We start from the raw sequence: 24,972 nt of genomic DNA, 5'->3' as shown, positions 1-24,972 counted from the left end.
GAGCAGCATCACTTAAAAGTCAAATGGATAAAATTACCCTGGCAGAATGGAAGGGCATGCTAATATTCTTAAGAGGCCTAGATAAACGAAACCTTTATTATGAAGGCAAATCTACGTGTCCCAGGATAAATTTGCAGGATCCAATTTGAGTCGGTCACCGGGACCAGAGGTTTAGTCTTCCAAGTTTTTGGATTCGTGCTGGGTCAAGGAACTTCTCTCTAGCAGAATGTGTTAGAGAAGTTCCCTAAACTAGAGAGAGGTTCCCTGAGGATGGGCTCTAGTACGAGTCCGAAAGCTCAGAAGTCTAAACTTCTGGTTTCAGTGATCGACCTAGATTGAAACTTTTATTATTTATTATTCAAAATCTGACAGGGTGGATATGAGATGTGAGACTCCAAAAAGGGCATTCCAGCCACTCTGCTCAGAAGATGTGTTGTGACTCGTCCTCCCTCCTCTCCTCAGTCGGGCCCCTCCCGTCTCCAACTGGGCCTTTTATCAGACTCCGAGTCTGATAATGAAGATGAACGGCCTGTCATGCCTCCAGCCCTGGCCCTGGCCCCATGCCCGGAGAGGATTCCAGGAGTGAAAGGACAAGCCCGATAAACCTCACTCATACAGCGTGTGTTCCTTTGGCTCAGCCTTCAGAGCAGGAAGCCAGCCAGGTGCTGGAATCACTCGGCCCTACTCCCTCTGACCCCTCCCTTTCCCAGAAGCTGACAGCAGATCCAACTGAAGACAAGTCAGAGTGGGAGGACCCTCGCTTCCGGAGATCTGAGAGGCGACGCCAGCAGAAGGAGGGGTGGGGCAGGCTGGATAAATGCTGAGTCATGGAGCCACATCCCACAGCCTATATAAAGGACCTGCTTTTGGCATTCCAACCTTGAGTCAAGCAAAGTCTTATCTAGTTTGCTGATACCAGACCCTATCGCTGAAGTCACAACTTGGACTCCTGCCTGCCCTGATAAACCTCGAAGGAACTTGGCAAGCTGCAAAGGCTTCGTTGCCAAGTTTGTTACAGACTCCCTTGACTCGTTCGTCGGAGTGGGAGTGGGACACGACAAGATGCGATCCTTGATCACCGTTGAGTCAACCTCACTAGATGAGGGTCCCTCAGGGACCTTTCTCAGATGATCTCAAGAAAGGCTGTAGCATCCACCTGCATTCTCAGGTGCTCTAAAGCCAAGTCCGCAGACTCCAATACATGGTAGACTCATTCACATGGAGAAAAGCTGGACGAAAATTCTCAGCTTCCTTCGGAGGCTCTTCAAGGCATTCGTATCCAAGATCCTTCAGATCTCCATGGACACAGCATGTCTTGCTAGCTGGGGTGAAGCTGGACAGCAGCTGAGTCTGCTCAACAGGAACTCATTCAAAGGGCAAATTATTAGCTCATCATCTGAAGCCCTGCTGCTCTTTTAAGTGACAACCTGCTGGGTTTTATTTCGCTACATGAAAGTCCTCAGAGAACCTTCCACTCTATGGGCCAAGAGGGTTCATTAGTGGTGGTTCCAAAGGACACGCCTCGAGGACCAACGACTTAACCAACTGCGGCTGCCCGAAGGCGCACAACCTCCTTCTCGCTCAACTCTTCTCTTACCTGAAAGCCGGATGAGGGAAAGGGTGGTGAGCCAAATAGCTGGGATGGTAATAAGCAGCAGCAGTGGCAGGGTCCAAAGTGAGGGGAGGCAAGGAGGACATCCGCAGCTCCTCGGCTGTGTGGTAGGGCCGGAAACTCCGCAGGTAGTCCTCGGTGACGGCACTAGGAGGCACCACATGATGGACAGGACGCTGGAGGCTGAAGGGAGGGAGGGAGGAAAGAAGGAGGGAGGGAGGAAGGGAGGAAGGAAGGAAGGAAATGCATTCCAGAAGTCTGCAATAACATTTCCAAGCTCACTTCCCCCATGAACTGAGGCCCTAGTTCTGGGCATCCATTGTTCCATGTCCCAACATGCAGTGAGCCAGAAAGAGACTGGGCCAACGGGAAGCATGATTCTCCCTTATGAAAGGAACATGCCTGACTCAGAGCCCAGTCAAAGGTCCCGTCAAGAGCCCCCGTGGGAAGGGTAGGGATCTCCCCAACATTCCTTGGCCTCACTTACTTGAGAGGTGGGAAACGGGAATCTTGGACGATGGAGTTGGGTGGGATTGCAAAGGAATAAGGCGCCCCCAGCAAATGCGAAGGGACCGTTGGGCCGCTGCCTTTCTCCTGGGGCAACGGAGCCTCTGTGATCAGGCGGTCCCGGCTCCCGTTGCTGCCTCCACCACCGCTTCGGGAGCTAGCTTCTTGCTGAAAGGAACACAAGCCCAATGATCCCCATCCAGAGAAGGCCCCAAGGGAGGTAGGAAGAATGCAAAAGTCACAAACAGGCCACAGAATTACCCCTGCATATTATGAGTGGCTACATCATCTTTTAAGTCAAACTTGGCCACTTCAAAACTTCTGGACCTCAACTCCCAGAATTCCTCAGCCGGCCATGCAACTTTATGTCTTGTGGACTTCAACTCCCAGAATTCCCCAGTTAGACATGCCGGCTGGGGAATTCTGGGAGTTGAAGTCCACAAGTCTTGAAGTGGCCATGTTTGGAGACCCCTGATTTAAATAAATAAACAGATGAACTTCAAAAGGCATGATATCCCCCGACAATCTGACAGCAAATGGCCCAAAGACAGCTTGCAAAAAGGCAAGTTTAAAAGTAACTTTATGCAGACAGATCTTCCCTGGCTTTTAGCCCTTTGGTGATCAGAATTTCCCTGCAGCATTTGGTCTGACATGCTTTGGGGGGGTCTACCTGGGGGGGCAGAGTTGCCTGACAAACAGCAAAAGAGGCTGTCCTATATTTGGTTCAGCTACAATTCTCCCCGGGAACAAAACCAGGGCCTCGGGCCAAGCTGTTCTGGTGGGCCAGCCTAGCATCAGCTGAGTAGGCAGCTGCTCCTGGACCCTGGCTGCGAATCCAGCTCACTCTGGAGCATGCACGAAAGCCGTAACGGCAGGAGGAAGCTGGCACCGCCACCGGGGTAGAGAATGATCTGTGACCAGTCGTTCCCCTGAAGTGGGCAGCCACGGCCTCAGCTGCAGAAACATCTGCTTGTCTTTTGCCTTTACAGCTCTTCTGGCGACACCACGGCGCGATGAAAGTGGGAAGGGAGAGCGGCACCATCTGGTTTGAGCCATACATGGCGCTCTCTCTGTTCCCAACAGCCTTCCCAGGCTTAATCCCAGCCAGATGTTCTCTGGGCAATCACCTGCCTGTGACGGAGGGGTGGGGTGGGGGGGAAGAGAGAGAAGATGCAAGATTGCTGGCCCCCAACCAAAGGTAGCAATGTTTCTTTTGGGCAAAGGCCCTGTGGATGTTCAGACATGTTAACCCACAACACGTTGGATGACAGAACGAGAGTGTGACACTGCCAGGCACACCAGCAATCCACTCCTCCTTATCCTGATTAGCTTCTCTAATCCCCTGGACACCCGGAAACCAACACTGGGCTCCAGCAGAAGAGCCGAGCCGAGTCAGTTCTGCTTAAAGAGCAGATTTTAGCAGAAGCTTTGATCCCAAGCTGCTCTTCCTTGCTTAGCGGCTGCTTGGAATCGGCTCAGAAACAGAAGGGCTGGCTGGGCCCACTCCACAGGTGCTGGGCTGGTGCCTGATCTCCAGCTCGGCGTCAAACAACGTCACCCCAGTGGGTGAGAAGACCCTGCTGTCCTCCTGAAGCGCAAGTATCTAGTTCTTGGCCAAACAGATCAGGATTTAGATCTAGATATCAAGCCTGGATTACTCAACCCCACTGTGGATGTTCAGACGTGTTTACCTACCCACAACCCTCTTGCTGACTTGGTACAGCAGCGGAAGGGACGACTGCAAGGGGAGGGGCCAAATGAAAGATAGGGGAGATTAAGTGGAGAGATGGCTCAGCCCCGTACGCACATCTATTTTCCAAAAGGATGAACTCAGACCCTTGGTAAGCCTTCGCTATCCGTCTGAGCATCTTCTCTTTGGCGCAGGAAACTCTGGGTTGAGTTTCGAGGTCCCTTGATTGGTTAACAGACTGAGCAAAACGATCAGCAAGGAGAAAACAAGATGGTAGCATGGAAGCTTCCAGCCTAACTCTGGGAGTTGAAGTCCACAAGTCTTAAAGGGACCAAGTTTGGAGACCCCTGGACTAGAGGACCCACAAGGTCCCTTCCAACTCTGTTACCCAACAGCTGGAAGTAGCTAACGTGGTGGAGGGCTTAGCAACGAAGGGAATACAGTGGTTGCTCAGCTCTACCTTCAAACCCAAACCCTGAAGAAAATGAATTGGAAAGACCGAATGGGCTGTACGAACTGACTGTCCTTGTTTTATGGGCTTCCCTCTGAAAGCCTATTCCATTGTGGAGGCCTCTTTTGAAGGAGAAGGTCAAGAAACCGATTGTGAGCCACGTCTGGCTTGCAAGTTGACCGAGTCCATTTGTGCTCTGTTCCACAGGGACCTTGAAGAACGTGCTCTGCCCTTCTCAATAGGATCACCATCTCCTAATGGTTACCCCCCCTTCACCAAGTATTGTGATCCAGATCTTCAGCCCTGTGACCTCTCCTGCCCATTCGAGTCTCCTTTGGCATTGATCGCTTTGTAAAGTTGCTCATTTCGAGCTCTCCCAGCTACAGGGAGCAAAAGACGTGGACATATCTGACGAAATCGTAACTGGAAAACTCCTTTCCAGCTTTCCATTATTTCTGACTATTTGTACTCCCGGGTTCCGAATCGCCTTGTCCCCCTTCAAGACTCTGCAGTTGGCATAGTAATTAGAGAGAGACTTCAATCCTGAAAGCGGGATATACAGTGCAGATTAAAGAATGTATATTTGCATAATTTATTCCGGTTTCAGAATGCGTGTACTTGAGGAACAAAGAGTATACTGGTCATGGCTGGGGGGTTTTTTCCCCCCACAAAAAAAGCTTGGAAAAAGGCACTTTTGCACTCCAGTAAGTGGTGTCTCACAGACAGAAAAGGAGGTATTGTTTTGATGGTTACTCAAGTATTTTACTCCAAAAAGGAACTGCTCTGAGCAACTGAGAGGACCTTGCTGAATTCTTCCTTCTCCTCCTTCTCTTCCTCTCTTCCTTCCTTACTTTCCTCCTCCTCTTCCTCCTCTCTTCCTTCCTTTCCTTCCCCCTCCTCCTCTTCCTCCTCTCCCTCCTCCTCTCTTCGTTCCTTCCTTCCTTTCCTCCTCCTCTTCTCCTCCATCTTTCCTTCCTCTTCCTTTCTTCCTTCTTTCCTTTACTTTCCTTCCTTCCTTCCCTTCCCCCTCCTCCTCTCCTCGTTCCTTCCTTCCTTCCTTCCTTCCTTTCCTCCTCCACCTCCTCTTGTCCATCCTTTCTTCCTCTTCCTTCCCTCCCTCCTTTCCTTTCCTTTCTTTCCCCCTCCTCCTCTTCCTCCTCCTCTCCTCATTCCTTCCTTCCCTCCTCCACTCCCTCCATCCTTTCTTCCTCTTCCTTCCTTCCCTTCCCTTTCCTTTCTTCCTTTCGTTCCCTCTCCTCTTCTTCTTCCTCTCCTTCCTTCCTTCCTCCCTCCCTCCCTTCCCTCCTTCCTCCTCCTCCCCCGCCTCCTCCTCTTCTACCAATTTATGAGCTGAGGGAGATACAAAGTTCTGGTCCTTGCCCTTCAGGAGGTCTCAACCATTGTTAATTGATGTTGTTGTAATATGCCTTTGATGCTGTCTCTCCATCTTCTTCTGGGTCTGCCTCTGTTTAGCTAACGGCAGACAGGTCCTAAACACTCTCTTCTGTTCAGTGCTTTTGTTGACACAGATCATGGTTACAGGAGCATTAAGCCACAATGCTCTCACGGGGAGCCAATGGCAAAATTCTTTGAGACGGGATGGGCAAGACAAGTGGAAATGTGGACGACCTTGTCCTGGCCCAGGGTGAAATCTTCCTATAAGAGGTGCTAGGCATGCAAAATGTATGTGCTGTTTAAGAAGATTTAGCCATCATCCACCAGTTGTGCGGAGATCAAATCTGAAATCTATAGAATTCACGACATCCGTTCTCCTTCTTCGCTCTCAGAGTCCGCCTACCCTGTTCTACACGCTGAACCGAGATGTATTTAAAGAGCTTTGGAAGGGGGGATTTTGTTACGGATTCTCAGCTAATTCCTTGCTTGCCAATATTCAGGGTTTAGCAGTTGGTATTCCCTGAATAGGGGCTAATGTCTACTTTGGCAGTCTTCAGAGAGAGAAGTGGGCAGATGTTGTTCTAGTCTGAATTTGGAAAGCAACTCAGCTGGAATAGAAGCAGATGGGGCAGCTCCAGGCAGGAAACTATTGTTTTGAGGGATGGGATCACAGAAATGTTCTGTTTGGTTCAAGCTACTGATGGCACTGAGACACGATTAAAAAAAAAAAAAACACCATGAAGGAAAAAGAACCACACGGGTTTGACTTTAACAGAATAACAGAGTTGGAAGGGACCTTGGAGGTCTTCTAGTCCAACCCCCTGCTCAAGCAGGAAGCCCTATACCAGGGGTTTGCAACCTTAAACACTCAAAGAGCCATTTGGACCCATTTCCCACAGAAAAGAAAACACCGGGAGCCACAAAACCAGGGTGGGCGTGGTCAACGTGATGTCACTCACTTCCACCAGTCACATGACCCCCCTAGCCACGCCTACCCAGCGGGTCATTAGGGCAGAGAACCAGTTGTTAAAAAACACCAGGAGCCACAAAACCCTTTTGACATCTCTCCCTCCCTCCCCCTCTCTCCCCACCTCTCTCTCCCCCTCCTCTCTGTATCTCTGTATCTCTCTCTCCCCCACTCTCTCTATCTCTCCATCCTTGCCCCGGCCACTTCATCACACACACACACACACACACACACGTTGCCCTTACCTTCATAGCCCAGACAAGGAGTGACTGGGAGGTAAGGGCGAGGGGCAGGGCCAGCCAGTGGTGGGATCACCTGACAGGGAGCCATAGCAGACGGCCCAAAGAGCTGCATGCGGCTCTGGAGCCACAGGTTACTGACACCTGCCCTATACCATTTCAGACAAATGACTGTCCAATCTCTCCTTAAAAACTTCCAGTGTTGGAGTACCCATAACTTCTGGAGGCAAGTTGTTCCACTGATTAATTGTTCCCATACTGCCAGGAAATTTAATTCTAGGTTGCTTCTCTCCTTGTTTAGTTTCCATCCGTTGCTTCTTGTCCTGCCTTCAAGTGCTTTGGAGAATAGCTTGATCCCCTCTTCTTTATAATGTTCTTTTCCAACAATTTCATAAGCTGTTAAGAAAGGCTTCCGTTTTGCATTAGATGTTCTTCCAAAGATGAATTCTCTGTTTGGGTGTCACCTTAGAAGGTATGACCTAGCTGGGATTCATTCGCAGCCAGCCGGGTACCACGGGAGACCATTCCAAGTGTATTTATTAAATATGAATACAACAAACATCCTGCAAGCCGCTGAGAACTCCTCAAGACTTGCAAATCTCCTCCGAAGATCCATTGGCCATAATTAATTCATAGCGATGGGCCCCTGATTGGAATTTTTAATGAGCAGGAACAGCTGTTCCTTCTCAGAACGCAGCGCCCGCCTGGGGCGCCCACACCCGGTCCTCTCCCACCACCAGCCAAGAGACAAATCCTGACCTTCTCCAGGAGGCTAGATGGACCAGGCATCAGGGCCGAGGGGAGCAGGAGGGCAGCAGAAAACGGCTGCAGTAAAGAGGGGAAAGGCCTCGGATGTCCAGAAAAATGGGAGCGCATTGCACATTCTCCAGCAGGGATGGGAACCAATCAGATGAGAAAGCTGTCAGCGATTGCAGAAGCGGAAGCAGAGGGATCTCATCGAGCTTGTAAAGAGCTTGATTTGTCTGTGCAGTCACTGACATGTGAGCCGGCAGTGACCTGCAGCTGCCAAAAAAGCCAAGGCAGTCGGAGGCAGCATTAACAGAGGGAAAGACAAGTTCACACGAAGTGTTAAGGCTGTTGTATGCGGTGGCTCAGCGGCTAGGACATTGAGCTTGTCGATCAAAAGGTCGGCAGCTCAGTGGTTTGAATCCCTAGTGCTGCCGTGTAACGGGGTGAGCTCCTATTGCTTGTCCCAGCTTCTGCCAACGTAGCAGTTCGAAAGCATGTAAAAATGCAAGTAGAAAAAATAGGGACCACCTTTGGTGGGAAGGTAACAGTGTTCCGTGTGCCTTTGGCGTTGAGTCATGCTGACTACATGACCACGGAGAGACGTCTTCGGACAGCGCTGGCACTTCGGCTTTGAAACGGAGATGAGCACTGCCCCCTAGAGCTGGGAACGACTAGCACGTATGTGTGAGGGGAACCTTTACCTTTACCTTTTAAGATCATACTTGGAATATTGCAGCCAGTTTTGGTCACCACAATCCAAAAAAAATGTTAAGACCCCAGATGGAGTGCAGAGAAGAGCAACAAAGATGATTAGGGGACTGGAGGCTAAAACATACGAAAAACGGCTGCAGAAATTGGGTTATGTCTAGTTCAATGAAAAGAAGGACATGATCACAGTGTTCCAATATTTGAGGGGCTGCCACAAAAATGAGGAGTCCAACCTGTTCTCCAAAGCCCCTGAAGATAGGACAAGAAACAATGGATGGAAACTAATCAAGGAGAGAAGCAACCTAGAACTAAGGAGAAATTTCCTGATAATTAGAACAATTAATCGTTGGAATGACTTGCCTCCAGACTTCCAGCGAATGCTCCATCACTGGAAGCTCCAAGACTGGACAGCCATTTGTCTATCGTTGTTCCTGTCTGACCAGGGTGTTGGAATAGAAGACCTCCCTTCCAACTCTGCGATTCTGTATTCTGGGCACAGCATCACCACGTTGGAGGTGGCAAGTGTTTGCCTCTGCCTTGCCACACGACCCTCTTCTACCAGGCTGGGCTGTAATGAGGAAGGCGGGGGAGGGGGGGAGAAGCCAGGGGAGGAACTGTGTTTTCTCTTGCCTTGAAGATTTACTAGCAGCTTTGTTCCCGGGGGCCATTAATCATTCCGGGAAGACACCGAAGCTGGAGGAGACTGCTACAGCGCAGCAAATACCAATCCACAAGCTTTTTGATGGGGGCCATAAAATAAACAGGTTAGTCAAGCATTTCATTGGCGGCACAGAAGAAACAACACCAAATTCAGGGCAGAAATCAGCAGCGGCCAATCGTGCCAGTGGGAAGATGGGCAGGGAACCTAATTCTACAAGAGGCCATATCCAAAAGGTGGGAGCTATTATTAGCAAAACCCAACCTAAACTCCTGGCAAGAAAACAGTTCCAACCAACCAACCAACCTACTACTTCTTCGACAGAGTAACTAGCTTAGTAGATTGTGCAACGTTGTAGATATGAGCATGCCTGGACCTTAGCAAAGCCTTCAACCGTCTTTCAACAGATGTTCCTCAATATAATGATTGAAAATGTCCTAGAGGATACTTCTACAAGATGTACTGAAGGACGGTTGGATGACTGGAGCTCATTAATGGGTCCACATTGGCTTAGAAGACAGGATCAAGTGGCAGGCCAGAGGGTCTTCTGCCGATCACCATTCTTATCAATGACATGACGAGGGACTTGGGGGGACATTTGTCAAATCTGCAGAAGACACAAAGCTGGGAGGGATGAATAATACTTTAGAAGAAAGGAAGACGACTCAAAGAGATCTAGACAGGCAGGAGCAACGGGCAGAAATGAAAAAGATGGACTTTTCCCCCCCGGTTAATGTCGAGTTGTGTGTCTGGATACAAAAAAACGAAAGATCCAAGAATAAGATGGAAGCGTTGGCTTGACAACAAAGCCTGGGGAAAGGATTTGGGTCTCCTTGTGACCTCAGGTTAAATCCGAGTCAGCAGTGTGATGCAGCTGCTAAAAGACAAATACTATTTTAACAAAGACATGGTGTCCAGACATTGATCTTCTCTAATATGTCTTGTTAGGTGTCTAGTTCTGGGCACCAGAGCCTCAGAAGGACAACGGCAGAGTGGAGAAGGTTTGCAGAAGTGCTACCAAGATGAAGTAGGGTCTGGAAATCATGAGGAAGGTTTTAAGGATCTGGGTGCACGTAGACTCCAGAGGAGAAGCCTCGAGGGGAGATGAGAGAGAAGTGATCAGATAACCTGGAAGACTGTCCCACAGTACAGGGTTATATCAGAAGCAGTGGGTTAGAATTACAATGAAGTAGATTCAGGTTAGATGTCAGCAGGAACTTGCCCACGATATGAGATAGAAATCAACGGAACTGGCTACTTCTTGAAGTGATGGGTTCTCCTTTCCTGTCGGTCTTCAAACGCACTTAAGAGTGCCAGAGAGGCGTTACTGGATCCTGCAATGTGTAGGTGACCAGACTAGATGGCTTCTAAGAGTCCTTCCAACTTTGTGGGGTTTTTTTCTCCCTTGTTTTATGGAATTGGGATAATCTTTCCATGAGCAAAATTCTGAGCTTTTTTTGCCCATTGCTCCTTTCCGTCCAGTAGAGAGAAACGCCTTGTGGGGATCCTGGGAAAATTACTAACCAAGAAGACCAGCCATCCTAGGGGAGAAGAAGCATTAGGGCTCCAGGGGGCTGTCGTGTCCCACTCCTCCGCTGACGGCCGGGTCAGGGAAATCCGAATCAGGTGTGCCTCTGCAGCTCTGCCAAAGTCCTAGCAAAGTCCTCAGGGCAGGCAGGAGACCAGAAAGTGACTTCAGCAAGATATGTTTAGACTTTGCCTGATTCAGAGAATGCCAGAAAGCAGATCCTTTATATAGGCCATGGGGTGTGGCTCCATGACTCAGCACTTATCCAGGCCTGCCCCTCCCTTCCTTCTGTTGCCTCCGCCTATCAAGTCTTCTGATGCGAGGGTCACTCCAGTCGGCAGCTGTTGGTAATAGACCTTCCTCAGGCTCACATGCTGTGGAGGAGGGGGAGGGGTCTAGTTGCTCCTTTTGCCTGGGCATGGAGCCAGAGCTGGGGGCTGGAGGTATTTCTTCCTCTTCAGCATGTCTGGGCATGGAGCCAGGGCTGGGGCCGGGAGGCATACTAGGACATTCTTCAGCGTTCGGAAGCAGATAAGAAGACCCCGGCTGCGGTGAGAGCGGGCAAGACACAACAGGGGCAAAGAAGCCATTTGATGCCCTGGGAGATGGTCTGGTCTTGTCTGGGCGAGGAGAGAAGGTGCAGGATCAGCTCCAAGGAAAGGAAGGGGAAGCGTCTCTGTCGCCGCTTGAGATGGGCCTCCACCACCAGGCGAGAAGATGGCGAGGAGCGGGGTGGGGCCAGGACAAGGAGCACCATCAGTCACTCTCCCTGGGCAATCTCCGCCAGCGAGGCCATGAGAGACATGCCCTATTAGCTTTAAAATAGACCATTCTTCATTCCACACAGCTGTTCAAAGACGGTTTGATCTCTCTCGGAAATGTCTCGCCTCTAATGGATAGGCACTGGCCACCGATTTAAGCCTTTTGGGAGCCTTTCTCGGCCCCCCTCCCACTTCTCCTTTGACCAGGCGCTGTCCCTCTCTTCCTCAGCCTCCCGTTTCCCCCCCTCCTCCCGGGAAAGAACAAAACGTCAACGCTCTCGACTAGGATGGATGGCTGGCATCATCCGTTGAGTCAGCTCCCGTGCTCTCGCTCTCTCTCCTCCGCAGAGCGCTCCCTGGTGGCATTAGGGCTTCGTTAGCTTCAAATTGTTGGAGCAGATAAATTATCGCCTCCTCTCGAGGGTGACGGCCCATTCCAGGGGCAGAGGGCTTCCGTCTGAAGCGATGGGTTTTGGCAGGGGAGGAGGAAGAAAGGGCCAAGCAGGGGGAGGCGGGAGGCTCAGCCTTTGCCAAAACGATGGTGGCCGGGCGAGAACGCTTCGCTCATTGCTGCCTAAACAGGCAGGGCTGGAAAGATGGATCCGGGTTTCAGAAGCTCAGAAAAAGCACAAGGAAAGGAGGGTGGGCAACAGGTGGGCACGCATGGCAAAGCCACCCAGAGCCCTGGATGATCCAGGGGGTCTCTGAGAGTCAACCGCAGAGAGACCACCACCGCTTAGGAGAGGTGCTTTTGCTCCGTCCTGCCTACCTGCCCAATATCCTGTTGCAAGGGGGGGGGGGAGGGAGGGAATATTTGAATATTCATCCCAGCGTGTTCCATTCAGGATGCAGGCATTTCATTCATCCACTGGTCCCCTCATCTTTTTTTGCAAACCAAGCCTGAGAACGCCACCTTTTCATTTCAAAGAGATCAAAGCTCTGTGTAGATGCAGGTGTGTGTGTGTGTGCATTTTGTGCGTGCTTGTTTCTCTGCTGGGGCATCATCTGTACGGCTCTCTCTTGCAAGCACTGGGGAGACGGCTGCCTCTTCCCCTCCCCTCTCCTTTTTCTCTTTGTGGTTTAATTAGTATTTCCAAGAGCTGTGTTCCCCGCTGGGAAACCGGGGTAAAATACAAGGGAAGGATAACCACCAACAATGATTCTTAATTAGTGGATGCTTCAGCCCTCTGCCACTGTCTGCAAGAGAGTAAGAGGGAAGAAAACAAAATTGCAAGCAGCAAATATAGCCAGACAGTCTGGGCCGATCTGGGAAGGAGCCTCAGAGGACTGGGTGTGTGTGTGTGTGTGTCTCTTTGCACGGATGAGAGACGCTATTATGCTCTACTTGTTGCTTAATCCAAAACACAGGCTAGGTTGGTGTTGTGTTCTCCCCAGCTGGGAACCTCTGCCATAAATACACGATGTGCTTTGTTGCCTTAAATTAGGCTTCCGCAATCTGGTGTCCCTCCAGATGTGACGCTACCCGATGCTCGGCCTCTCTAGTTAGCCCAGCGCGGGTTAACCCAACGCATGAAGAGGGCATCAGGTTGAGCCATGCTCTGCCAGGTGTTCAATGGGCTGGCTTGGCTCTCCTAGACAATCAATAAAGCTTTGTGGATAGAAAGGAGAAACGGGAAGTCTTTGTTCTGAATTCAGCCCACAGCATCCTCGCCTCCGCTCCGCACTTCAATAGCTGCGGCCGGAGAAGAAGAAGAAGCGGGAGCCGAGACAGATGGAAACCCGGGAGGGAGAGAGCGATGAAATCAGTCTTGTTCCAGAAGACTTTCGACCCTGCTTCCTTCCTTCCGTGGGCCCTGAAGCCCCAGGAGGAAATGCTGAAGGACGCGGAGAAGAAGAAAAAGGAAGGGGGACACCATCACATTAACGGTTTATCAGCAGGAAGAGAGTAATGACTTGCTTTCGGTTATCTGATAGGTCCGAGGAAGATTAATTGACTTATGGGACGATGCCAATGGGTTGAATGTTAGGGGAAATATTAAGAGGCCTTTCTCTCACATGATGTAAGATTAGAAAACGGGTTACCTAGAGAGTGATAATTGACTGTTGCCTAGGAAGTATCTGCTCTCCTTCATGGAAGTTCTCAAGAAGATGCTGGACAATAACAGTCATCATGGGGATGACCTTGGCTTTTTGCATATTCAGTGGTTGTATTAGATGATGCTTTGTTCTAGAGCAGAGTTCTCCAACCTTGGCAACTTTAAAGCTTGTGGTCTGCAAAGCTGGCTGAGGAATTCTGGGAGCTGAAGTCCACAAGTCTTAAAAGTTGCCAAAGTTGGAGAACCCTGTTCTAGAACAAGAGCAGGTCACCACAGGCCCTCCAGATATTTTCCTGTAGGTCAAAGGGCCTCAGGCAGTGACCCCCAAAGCTTTGAGGGTTATCTCCAAAGCCCACTTGAGTGCAAGTTTTAATATTCTATATCTGTTTGTCACTTCAGCTGCAAGTAAAGGTTTCTCTTATATTCTCACATTCCTTGGTAAAACCTATGCGCTCTATGCCCTCGGTTGTTCTGCCAGGGTCAAATGTCTTGGTTCAATACAGGGGAAAAGATTATAATTCACACCGTAGTAGAGAAAAATTGAAAAGTATTTGCTAGAACTGAGGGATACATTATATTTTGTCATGATGTTTTTTGTGCGTGTGCAAATCTAGCTTATGGTGGCACAGTGGTTGGAGTGGCACCGTGGTTAGAGTGCAGTACTGCAGGCTGCTTCTGCTGACTGCCAGCTGACTGCCATTTGGCAGTTCGAATCTCACCAGGTTCAAGGTTGACTCAACCTTCTGTCCTTCTGAGGTCAGTAAAATGAGGACCCAGATTGTTGGGGACAAGAGGCTGACTCTGTAAAACGCTTAGAGAGGGCTGAAAAACACTGTGAAGGGGTATATAAATGCTATCTTCCTTCCTTCCTTCCTTCCTTCCTTCCTTCCTTCCTTCCTTCCTTCCTTCCTTCCTTCCTTCCTTCCTTCCTTCCTTCCTGGTAAGAATGCCACATTGCGAGCTAGCTCTGCCCAGGGCCAGGAGTTCAATCCTGACCGGCTCAAGGTTGAATCAGCCTTCCGTCCTTCCAAGGTGGGTAAAATGAGGACCCAGATTGTTGGGGGCAAGAGGCTGACTGTGTAAACCACTTAGAGAGGACTCTAAAGCACTTTAAAGCGGTATATAAATCTAAGTGCTATTGCTATTATGGCTTCCCAGCCCTATCTTTCGATCTCAGCTTTCTTCCTCCATGGTCTTCCATCACCTTTTCTTCCCCACATATTCCCTTCCCTCTTCCAAACACAAACAAAGCCAACAGAGGAGCCTTTTCGGATGTGGAGGACTTACCTGCCGCCCTTCACTTCTCCAGACGCCATTCACAGTTTTGGTGGGTGCAATGGTTACCACAGGAGGGGTGTTCGGCACGCTGTGCCCTCCCGGAGGAACGATGAGAGGCCCCATGGGTCCTCGTTTGGGCGTGCTTGCAGGAGAGCTGTGGTTGGTGGCTGGCGAGGAAACTGGGGAAGATTCACTGCTTATCGAAGACCCTAAAATCAGGAGAAAGAAAGAAAGGCATTGGTAGGCAGGAAGACCTGATGCAGTTCCTCCGCAGTACTCAACCCTTGGTGGCCCAGGAGCAGGAGCCGAAATGGACATCGGGCAAGTTCTCCCTGCTATTCAACTTTCTCAAGATTTGACCTGCAAGAACCTCTTCCAAACATGGATTCAGACGCATCAAAAGATATTGACAGTTAGAACAATTAACCAGTGGAATGACTTGCCTCCAGAAGTTGTTGAATGCTCCAACACTGGAAGTTTTAAAGAAGACGTTGGATAACCATTTGTCTGAAGTGGTGTAGGGTTTCCTGCCTCAGCAAGGGGTTGAAGACCTCTAAGGTCCCTTCCAACTCTGTTATTCTATTCTATTCTATTCTATTTTATTCTATTCTCTCTTCAGTTCTCTTCTCTTCTATTTTCGTTTCTATATTCTCTATTCTATTCTCTATTCCATTCTCTATTCTGTTATGTTCTTTTCTACTCTACATCTTATCCTATCCTATCCTATCCTATCCTATCCTATCCTATCCTATCCTATCCTATCCTATCCTATCCTCTATTTTTTCTTCTACATTCTCTATTCTATTTTCCCTATTCTATTCTATTCTATCTTCAGTTCTATTCTCTTATTTTTGCTTCTATATTCTCTATTCTATTCTATATTCTATTTTCCATTCTCTATTCTGTTCTGTTCTACTCTACATCCTATCCTATCCTCTCCTCTATTTTCCCTTCTACATTCTCTATTCTATTCTCTATTCTATTTTCCATATTCTATTCTATTCTATTCTATTCTATTCTATTCTATTCTATTCTATTCTATTCTATTCTATTCTATTCTATTCTATTCTATATCAATCTTTCCTGCTCCAAGGTCATTAAATCTCTGCTGTGATCTGGATTCTGAGCAGAAGTGACGTCCCCGGAGGGCTCAAGCAGCTTCTGCCAGCAGCTCCTTGAAGAAGGTGCCCACAGATGCCCTGGAGCTCCAAAATCCTCTTTCCACTGTGAATCCAGGTTACTGCCCAAAACTTAACAGGCTTTCAGCTTAGATTCCTTAACATTTGGCCAAAAGAAAATGGCTTCCACCAGGAAAGAAAAGATGGCCAGATGGAAATGGAATGGAAATGCTTCTCGAACGCCACAGCAGCAGAAACTACTTGGAAACTACCTCTCTCTTCACACCCCAGGGGAGTATCACAATCTAGAGTTGGTATCTGCTCCCTGTAACTATACTGAAAGAGATGAGATTTTGGATAAAACAGAATAAATCCACTCTTTTTTTTTAAAGCCTTCAGCAAGACTTAACCATGATTTGTAGGAGACAGTAGATGAATCTAAAGTACACCCATCTTGGAGTTACAGCAGACATGTATAGAGAAGAGGATGGTTGTTGCAGGAATACTAACATGATGCCCAAGAGGACCTCCTGTGATATTTCTTTGGGTACTTCAGGACAAGCCGCCTGCTAAGAAAATATATTTCCAGGAATTATGTCTGCGTGTGCAGAGATGAGGCACTGAAGTAGAGGAGAACTGAGAGTTAACAAAAGATAATTCTCTTACAGAGCAAGGAATGACAATGAGTCACAAAACCGGTTCTTTCATCATCCCACATATGTACGTTCTTGAGAATGAATGCCTTTGTACTCAACTCCAACGTCCCTGGACATTTCCAGGACATGCCAAGTTCTAGTTTGCAAAACACTGGCTGGATCTTCAAGAAATGAAACATTTGGGGGAGATAATGATGGATGGCCAGAGATGACCCGGTCAACCCTCTATATGAAGCTGGTGGAAAGGCAGGCATGTCCTAGTGCTTTCCAGAAAACATTTCTGGAGATGGATAGATGGAAAAAAGAGAGAGAGAGTGATAGAGTAGGTGGGATGCAGGAGAGAGAGAGATAGGCAGAATGATATATGTATATGAAGATTCTCAGTTCTCCAGGTCATGGTTATCCAAAGCTCTCAAAACTCATGACACAACATAGAATAGAATAGAATAGAATAGAATAGAATAGAATAGAATAGAATAGAATAGAATAGAATAGAATAGAATTTTATTGGCCAAGTGTGATTGGACACACAAGGAATTTGTCTTGGTGCATATGCTCTCAGTGTACATAAAAGAAAAGATACGTTCATCAAGGTACAACATTTACAACACAATTGATGGTCAGTATATCAATATAAATCATAAGGATTGCCAGCAACAAGTTACAGGAGAACAATCCCACCAAGACAAGATTCAGAAGTCCATCTGCATTTGAAAGACAAAGCTCACTCTCCTGAAGACAGCTAAGTCCACATTCTGGACAGAGAGGACCACTGGTTTGAAAGAGGGGTCAAAGAGGCCATCTACATTAAGACTGAATGGTCCTCTCTTAACAGGAGGGGGAAGGATATGACACCACTGATCTCTTGTTTATAACACAGTCCTTTCAGCACTTCCAAAAAGGCTCCACACCCATTTGCACTATTCAGGTGACCCCAAGGATAGAGATCAACCTCCAAGTGGTCTCAATGGCTCTCAAGAAGAGTGCTAATGACCAGATGACTGCAAGGAATATGAATATGAGAAGCAAAAAAGGTCTTCAAGGAAAAAAAACACCAGTCTAGTTGCCTTTTGGAAAAAAAGGACTTTTGGGACAAAATGACTTGACAGAACCCAGATTTTTATTTCTTTATACAGATGCGAGACATCTGAAATTAAGAGAGTGAATACTTTGAACCAGGAGTCTCCAAGCTTGGCAACTTTAAGACTTGTGGACTTCAAATCCCAGAATTTCCTAGTCAGAAGCTTATTCCCCAGTAAAAATTCCCCAGTCAGCAGGAGGTGAAGTCCACAAGTCTTAAAGGAGACCTCTGCTCTAAAACAGAGAACTGCTGATAGCTGGAAAAGAGTTTAGTCCTCTCTTAACCCTCATTCACGTTCACGCAACGCAGCTGAAAAGTGAACAGTAGTTAGCTCAAACAACCCCAGGCTGTTCGGATGAAAACTAACTATCCTCCTCCATCCCTCTATTATCTGGGTTATATCATTTGCCTGACACACTTTCTTAACCCAGTTGAGTGAGTCACAGATCCCAGCTTTGAGGAGAAGACAGGCTATGTCCCTTCCTTCTTTTGATTCAGGTTTGGAGAAAGTGGTTCCTCCCGATTCTGGTGCAGTCAAGAGAGAAATGGCAGAGAAAGGGAAGGGTTCGACCCAGGTTGAAAATTATCTGCAAGAACTACTCACTGTGAAATTAACAGCTAGTATAATCTAGAATTGTTCTCTATCAAACTCCTTCAAGAACTTGATACCCTAAATTGGGAGAGTCCAAGCTTGACAACGTTCAAGACTTGTGAACTTCAACTGGGGAATTGTGGGAGTTGAAGTCCACAAGTCTTAAAATGGCCAAAGTTGGACACCCCTTCGGTTCTTGTGTTTAACCTAAGGTCACAAGGAGACCCAAAAACATCTTGCTGGAGCTCTAGCAAGGCTGGGCCAGGTTTTACTTTTCTTTGCTCCAACACCCTGTAGGTGGGGAATTGATCGGTTATTCTTAAGAGGTTCCTCAGCCTTTGGTTCACAGCCTCTGTGGATCAAGAGATGACCAAATATGGACAACCTTGAGAGGAGAACTCCAAAGAACAACTGAAAGCCCAACAAAGGAAGAACCCTTCACCTTCTACCTATGGTGGCTCCCGTGCTTTATTAATTATTCCCTGGCTCTGGCACCCTACCTTCCTTCTGGAGAGCAACCACGCTGCCGGCCCTTGACAAAGGAAGCCGCAGATATGGATTTGACACCCACCGAAGTCTATCTTGTCAGCGCGAGGCCGACAACAATTAGCAGCCTTAATCCCCTTTGAGCTGGGAAGCCATTACTCACCGCGCAAGAGCCTTATCAATCAATACCATCACAAAGAAGCGGGCAATTAATGAAGCTAAAGTCTTACTTCAGAAGCCTTAATTCTCACTGGGTGGCTTGGGGAAGGGAGGGTTTGTGATCGTTATAATTAACTGGCGGTATTCAGCCAGGAGTTATTCAGTGAAACTAATCTGGGCTTGGAGATGACAAGAGGCACCGTGTGGCACCATCACCTTTGTTATTTGACCTCCTGCTTCCCATTCACTGATAGCAGATTAGCAGGCAAGGCTGACAGGCAAAGGTAATTAACAGCTGAGACCCTCAGAAGTCACACAGGCAGGCGAGGGGGTAGAGCTGGGGGGAGGGGGGAGCGAACAAGACCCAGCATGAATCTGAACGTGCCAAAGCTCGCCACCTGCAAACGGCCCCAATGCCCCTCCTTAGAAGAAGGAACGTATTCCCAGATCCCAGAGGTGCTCCTCAGGGTTCCAGGAGAAGTCAATCCATATATGGATCTCTGGCCTAGGCCCATGAGGCAAAAGAAGAGGAGAAGGAGGAGGCCATTTTGCATCTCCAGACTCTTTTCTACCAGCCCTGGACCAAGAGGGTTGAATTAGATAATTGTTCAGAGTAGCCTTCAAAATGTGGTCCATGAGAAACTAGAGCTCCAGCACTGTTCTTGGAGGGACTGTAGAATCTCTCTTCCCATCATGGAAGTTGTCAGAAGTTATAGGTGCTTCATCACGGGAGGTTTTTAAGAAGAGACAAGATAGTCACTCATCTGAAATGGTCCAGGGTCTCCTGCTTTTTTTTAATTATTATTATTTTCATTTATATCCCGCCCTTCTCCGAAGACTCAGGGCGGCTTACACTATGTCAAGCAATAGTCTTCATCCATTTGTATATTATATACAAAGTCAACTTTTATTGCCCCCAACAATCTGGGTCCTCATTTTACCTACCTTATAAAGGATGGGAGGCTGAGTCAACCTTGGGCCTGGTGGGACTTGAACCTGCCGTAATTGCAAGCAGCTGCTGTTAATAACAGACTGCATTAGTCTGTTGAGCCACCAGAGGCTCTGCTTGAGCAGAGGGTTGGACCAGAAGACCTCCAAGGTCCCTTCCAGCTCTATTCTGATTGATTGATTGATCATCCAAAGCAAGAAATGCAGCCTTTCTGAAATCCTTGGGAGCTGTTCCTCCTAGATGCATGCCATGGTCATCTCTGGGCCCAAATACGAAAGAGACAATTAAGTCCCAGCTCGGAACTGGAGAAGGACCAGGGAATGTTCTTCCCAGAGGCTGCAGGATAAGGCGCATTTTCCTCCGGAACAGGCTTTTCAGACCAGATTGGAATTTTTAATTTCCTGCTTGCTAGGATCAGCAGGGAGGATGGAGCCAAGCCATGTCTCTCTCCGACTGCAAAATATTGTGTGGTTAGTAGGTTGGTGGAAAGGAAGGAAGGGTCTCTGTAGGTGAGTCTCTCGGAAACTTCTGTCCCAGGACTTCCTGCTGCATCCTCGGGGTTTCATTTTAAAGGTGACCAAAGGTGTTAAAACCATTTGGTCGCAGGTAATAACATAATATAATAACAGAGTTGAAAGATACCTTGGAGGTCTTCTAGTCCAACCCCCTGCCCAGGCAGGAAACCCTACACCATTTCAGACAAATGGCTATCCAACATTTTCTTAAAAATTTCCACTGTTGGAGCATTCACAACTTCTCCAGGCAACTTGTTCCACTTATTGATTGTTCTAACTGTCAGGAAATTTCTCCTTAGTTCTAAGTTGCTTCTCTCCTTGATTAGTTTCCACCCATTGCTTCTTATCCTACCCTCAGGAGCTTTGGAGAATAGCTTGACTCCCTCTTCTTTGTGGCAGCCCCTGAGATATTGGAAGACTGCTATCATGTCTCCCCTAGTCCTTCTTTTCATTAAACTAGACATGCCCAGTTCCTGCAACCGTTCTTCATAAGTTTTAGTCTCCAGTCCCCTAATCATCTTTGTTGCTCTTCTCTGCACTCTTTCTAGATCCTCGACATACAGCCATTAACAGAGACTGGAATTTCGTTTGTACGTCATGATGGTGGGTAAGGAGACGCACTCAGGGGACTGGCTCAATTTTACAACCTTTTTGTGACGGTGGCTAAAGACAATTTCTGGCAAAAAAAAAAATCATACGTCACACTAGTGCAGAAAGCTAAAGATACGCTGGTTGCCAATTGTGAGCATTTGGAACTCCAGAACTAGAGGGGTGCGATCCAGCAGGTTCTGACAGGTTCTGGAGAACCGGTAGCGGAAATTTTGAGTCGTTCGGAGAACCAGCAAATTCCACCTCTTGCTGGTCCCAGAGTGGGGTCGGAATGGAGATTTTGCAGTATCCTTCCCCTGGAGCAGAGAGGGAATGGGGATTTTGCAGTATCCTTCACCTGGAGTGGGTGGGAATGGGGATTTTGCAGTATTCTTCCTCCTGGAGTGGGGAGGGAATGGAGATTTTACAGTATCCTTCCCCTGTCATGCCCACCAAGCCACGCCCACAGAACCAGTAGTAAAAAAAATTGCATTTCCCCACTGATCCAGGAGGGTCATACGATCTTGTTTTGTGACCTTTTGGTAAGCAAACTCAATGGGGATGCCAGATTTGCAAAACAACTGTGTTATATGACAACAATAGTCGTAAAATGGTGCAAAACTCACTTAGCAACCGTCTTGGTTGGGCTCAATTTTGGGCTCAACTGCCCTCGTAAGCCAGCTATCTGTACTTATTTCCGCTTTCTGGAGTCTACCCAACTGGCGGGTTGTCCCAATGTCGTATTCAGAAGGTCCAATACAGTGTTGACACATTCCCTCCTTTCTCCCCCCCCCCCCCCGGTCTCCCCAACCCACACAAAGCCACTTTGAACTCTCCGAGTTCCCAGAACTCAATTAACATCCATTTGATATCAATAAATATGCTGAGCAGCTTCCTGTTTCCGAAAGGCTCCACGCTAACCAGACGGAGCAACAGCAACGCAGACTCCTCTCTCTCTCTGCTGGCTTCCCTTTGGAGATGAAAGGGAATGGGTTTGCAAGGAGAAGGCTTTGCCCTTCCAGGACTCCAGAGGTGGGGCACTCCAGGTGTCGTCTGGCATCCACGGGCCAGCTTGTGTTTCCTGCTGAGCAAGAAGACACCCTATCACTGTCTCAAGGCGAGGGTGGCCTTTTGGGGCTCAGCTAGGCTCTGGGAGGTTCTCTAGATCTTTCTGACCTTCTCAAAACCATGTGGGGGGGAAAAATCGCACGGATGCAGCATAGAATCTTTTCTGCGCCGACCTTCTTTATTTAAAAAATCATCTTATAAAAAGCTTTTTAAAATAAGAAAGGGGAGGGAGGGAGGGAGGGAGGGAGGGAAGGAAAGAAGGAAGGAAGGAGGAAGGAAGAAAGGAAGAAAGGAAGAAAGGAAGAGGGAGAAAGGGAGGGAAGGAGGGAAGGAAGAAGGAGGAAAGGAGGGAGGAAAGGAAGGAAGGAAGGAAGGAAGGAAGGAAGGAAGGAAGGAAGGAAGGAAGGAAGGGAGAAAGAGAGGGAAGGAAAGAAGGAAGGAAGGAGGGAGGAAGAAAGAAAGGAAGGAAGGAAGGAAGAGGGAGAAAGGAAGGAGGAAAGGAAGAGGGAGGAAAGGAGGGAAGGAAGGAAGGAAGGAAGATCAAAGAATTGGACTAGACTGAACCACAACACTTTAAGGATTTGTTTAAAGTTAAGAAATGGGCTATAGGAAAACACTTGTTATATTTTAAAAGAAGTTAATACATTAGTAAAATAGTTTATTCTTGCTGTGATGAAGGGGGAAGTCATTTCGTTATATATTTCTTTCCTTTACTATATTTTTTCCCTATTTTTCTTCTTTTCTGCACTTTTTTCTTTCTTTTCTTTTCTTTTCTTAGTTTGTATTTGCTTTTATTCTTGTTCATTTTAATGTTTAATGAAATCATTATAAAAAAAGGAAGAAATCAGAGGGATTCCCTCCCCCCAAAAAAAACGCCGGTCCAAAACCTTCTGCCCTGCACTTTAAGATAAATGCAAGCAGGAAATTTTTTGGAATGTGATTTTATGCTCTGCTTTCTGTGTTTTCCTTTGGACCCTGGAGGATTCTAAAGTTGGCTTGTTGCTCTTTGTATTTCGCTTGGCCTTTGTCCCAAATGTGCTTTTTCAAGAGGCAACTGGGCTTTCTGGTTTTTCTTTGAAGATGTTTTACTTCTCATCCTCTCAGAGCTGAAGAAGCTTCTCGGCTGAGAAGTGAAACGTCTTCAAAGAAAACCCAAGAAAGTCCAGTTTTCACTTGAAAAAGCACATACGGAACAACCATGACTTGGAGGACTGAGAATCTCCAGAGACCTTTGGTTTTCCAGGCTCTGAAATCCAGAGGGTCAATAGAGAAGGGGGGCTCAGAGTTTTGGGTGGTGGGTTCTCTGTTAAAGACATGAAACGAAAGTTCTGCTTCCCAATGGAAATCTACCTAAGCGACTCCTTCTATTTTGAGATGGGATTTGAATCCCTTTTAATCGTGCCCAGGTTTTTTAACGATTGATTTTATCCTTTCTGTTGACTCTTGTTTTGTGCTGATGCACTTTTAAATAATTTCGATCGCGAGCCATTTCCAGCGGCTGTTTTATTGCTTTTGGTTCCCTTTTTGAGAAGCGTCTGGGGAAAGATAGATGTTGTAAAAGAGGAGGTAACCATTGATTAGAGGAAATTAAACAAACTGTCCCTGGCAGAGGTCCGCTCTGAAAACGTGTCCTTTATCTTGGGGTGAGACACGGACTCTCGTTTCCTCTAAGTGGCTGGATTTCACACCTGCACGGAAATGGGTTGCAAGCACAGTTCACACAACAAGAATTCCTTGCTTGGGCAGGTCACAAGGGTGCAGATATAACCCAAGTGGGTCACCTCCCAACAATGTGCAACCCCAGTATTGAAGCTCCTGTCCCCACAATTGGTTATGCCACCAGCACAAAAAGGGGGGGGGGCGGAATATGGAAACCCACGAATCCTATTCTGCCCTTTCCTCACCAGATTTACAAGCCACAGCTTAAAGAACAGGTAATGCATCTGCCAACAGCTTGTGCATCTCACAAGCGTGTGGCAACAGCATCTGCATCTTGTTTTCCTGTTCTTCCTCCCCCCACCCAAAAAAAACCCAGGACAACCCTAATTTTTTTCCTTTTTAAGAAATTTTTTTGGAGGATCTGCAGGTATGTGGGTGGGTTTCAAATTTTTTTACTACCAGTTCTGTGGGTGTGGATTGGTGGGTGTGGCATGGCATAGCATGGCTTGGTGGGCGTGGCAGGGGAAGGATACTGTAAAATCTCCATTCCCTCCCCACTCCAGGGAAAGATCATTGCAAAATCCCCATTCCCTCCCGATCAGCTGGGACTCGGGAGGCAGAGAATAGATGGGGGCGGGGCCAGTCAGAATTTTTACTATCGGTTCTCCGAACTACTCAAAATTTCCACTACCGGTTCTCCAGAACTGGTCAGAACCTCCTGAAACCCACCTCTGCCTCCCACCCACCCAGCCTTTTGCTCCTCTAATCCAAATGAAAAAAATGGGCTTTTCTTCAAGCCCATTTGAAGAGGCCCATTTTTGCTTTGTACCTGGGATCTTCAACCCCAGTTTGCATTTAATACTTATTTAATCTCCTCGTGCTGCAGATACAGGAATTCACTTCCCTAAATTCTATTTTTCCATTTAATGCAACAGAGTTGCATTAAGTTGGAGAAAAACTATGGAGAAACCCCCCACACACACCCCAAAAAATACCAGCCAAATGGGATCCACCGATCCCGAGCTCCCTCTTCAATACATCAGGTTTTTTATTCCTCGATTAGTACCTGAGAACGCAGCTTTTGGACATGCCTTTCACTAAGACGTTGAACTTGGCTTGATACGGTACACAAAACAGCCCTGCCACTCAACGATGTGCCTTTCCATAAATTCTCTCCAAATGTCACTCTTTCTACCTCTCCTTCACCGCTTCGCACTATTCCTGAACTTGCATTAAAAACCCCTCGGTGTCGTGTCCCACTCCTCCGCTGATGGCCAGGTCAGGGAAATCCGAATCAGGCGTGCCTCTGCAGCTCTGCCAAAGTCCTAGCAAAGTCCTCAGGGCAGGCAGGAGACCAGAAAGTGACTTCAGCAAGATATGTTCGACTTTGCCTGATTCAGAGAATGCCAGAAAGCAGATCCTTTATATAGGCCATGGGGTGTGACTCCATGACTCAGCACTTATCCAGGCCTGCCCCTCCCTTCCTTCTGTTGCCTCCGT

General features: G+C 47.8%; 1 protein-coding gene across 6 annotated transcripts in view; it reads right to left on the bottom strand.

Annotated features, from left to right (window-relative positions):
- GSE1 (Gse1 coiled-coil protein) overlaps window positions 1-24,972 on the bottom strand; it is a 273,191-nt gene that overhangs the window by 18,833 nt on the left and 229,386 nt on the right. For all 6 annotated transcript variants that reach the window (XM_058155622.1, XM_058155623.1, XM_058155624.1 and 3 more), the window contains 3 exons: window positions 14,611-14,810; window positions 2,100-2,287; window positions 1,598-1,795 (listed from right to left, as the gene is read on the bottom strand). In XM_058155622.1, coding sequence (XP_058011605.1) covers window positions 1,598-1,795; window positions 2,100-2,287; window positions 14,611-14,810 — 586 coding nt within the window. The remainder of the gene's footprint in view (window positions 1-1,597; window positions 1,796-2,099; window positions 2,288-14,610; window positions 14,811-24,972) is intronic.

This window comes from Ahaetulla prasina, chromosome 12 (genome assembly GCF_028640845.1).
Source record: "Ahaetulla prasina isolate Xishuangbanna chromosome 12, ASM2864084v1, whole genome shotgun sequence".
NCBI lineage: Eukaryota > Metazoa > Chordata > Lepidosauria > Squamata > Colubridae > Ahaetulla > Ahaetulla prasina.
The sequence above is the reverse complement of the archived record's forward strand: the minus strand, read 5'-3'. Positions and strand labels throughout refer to the sequence as shown.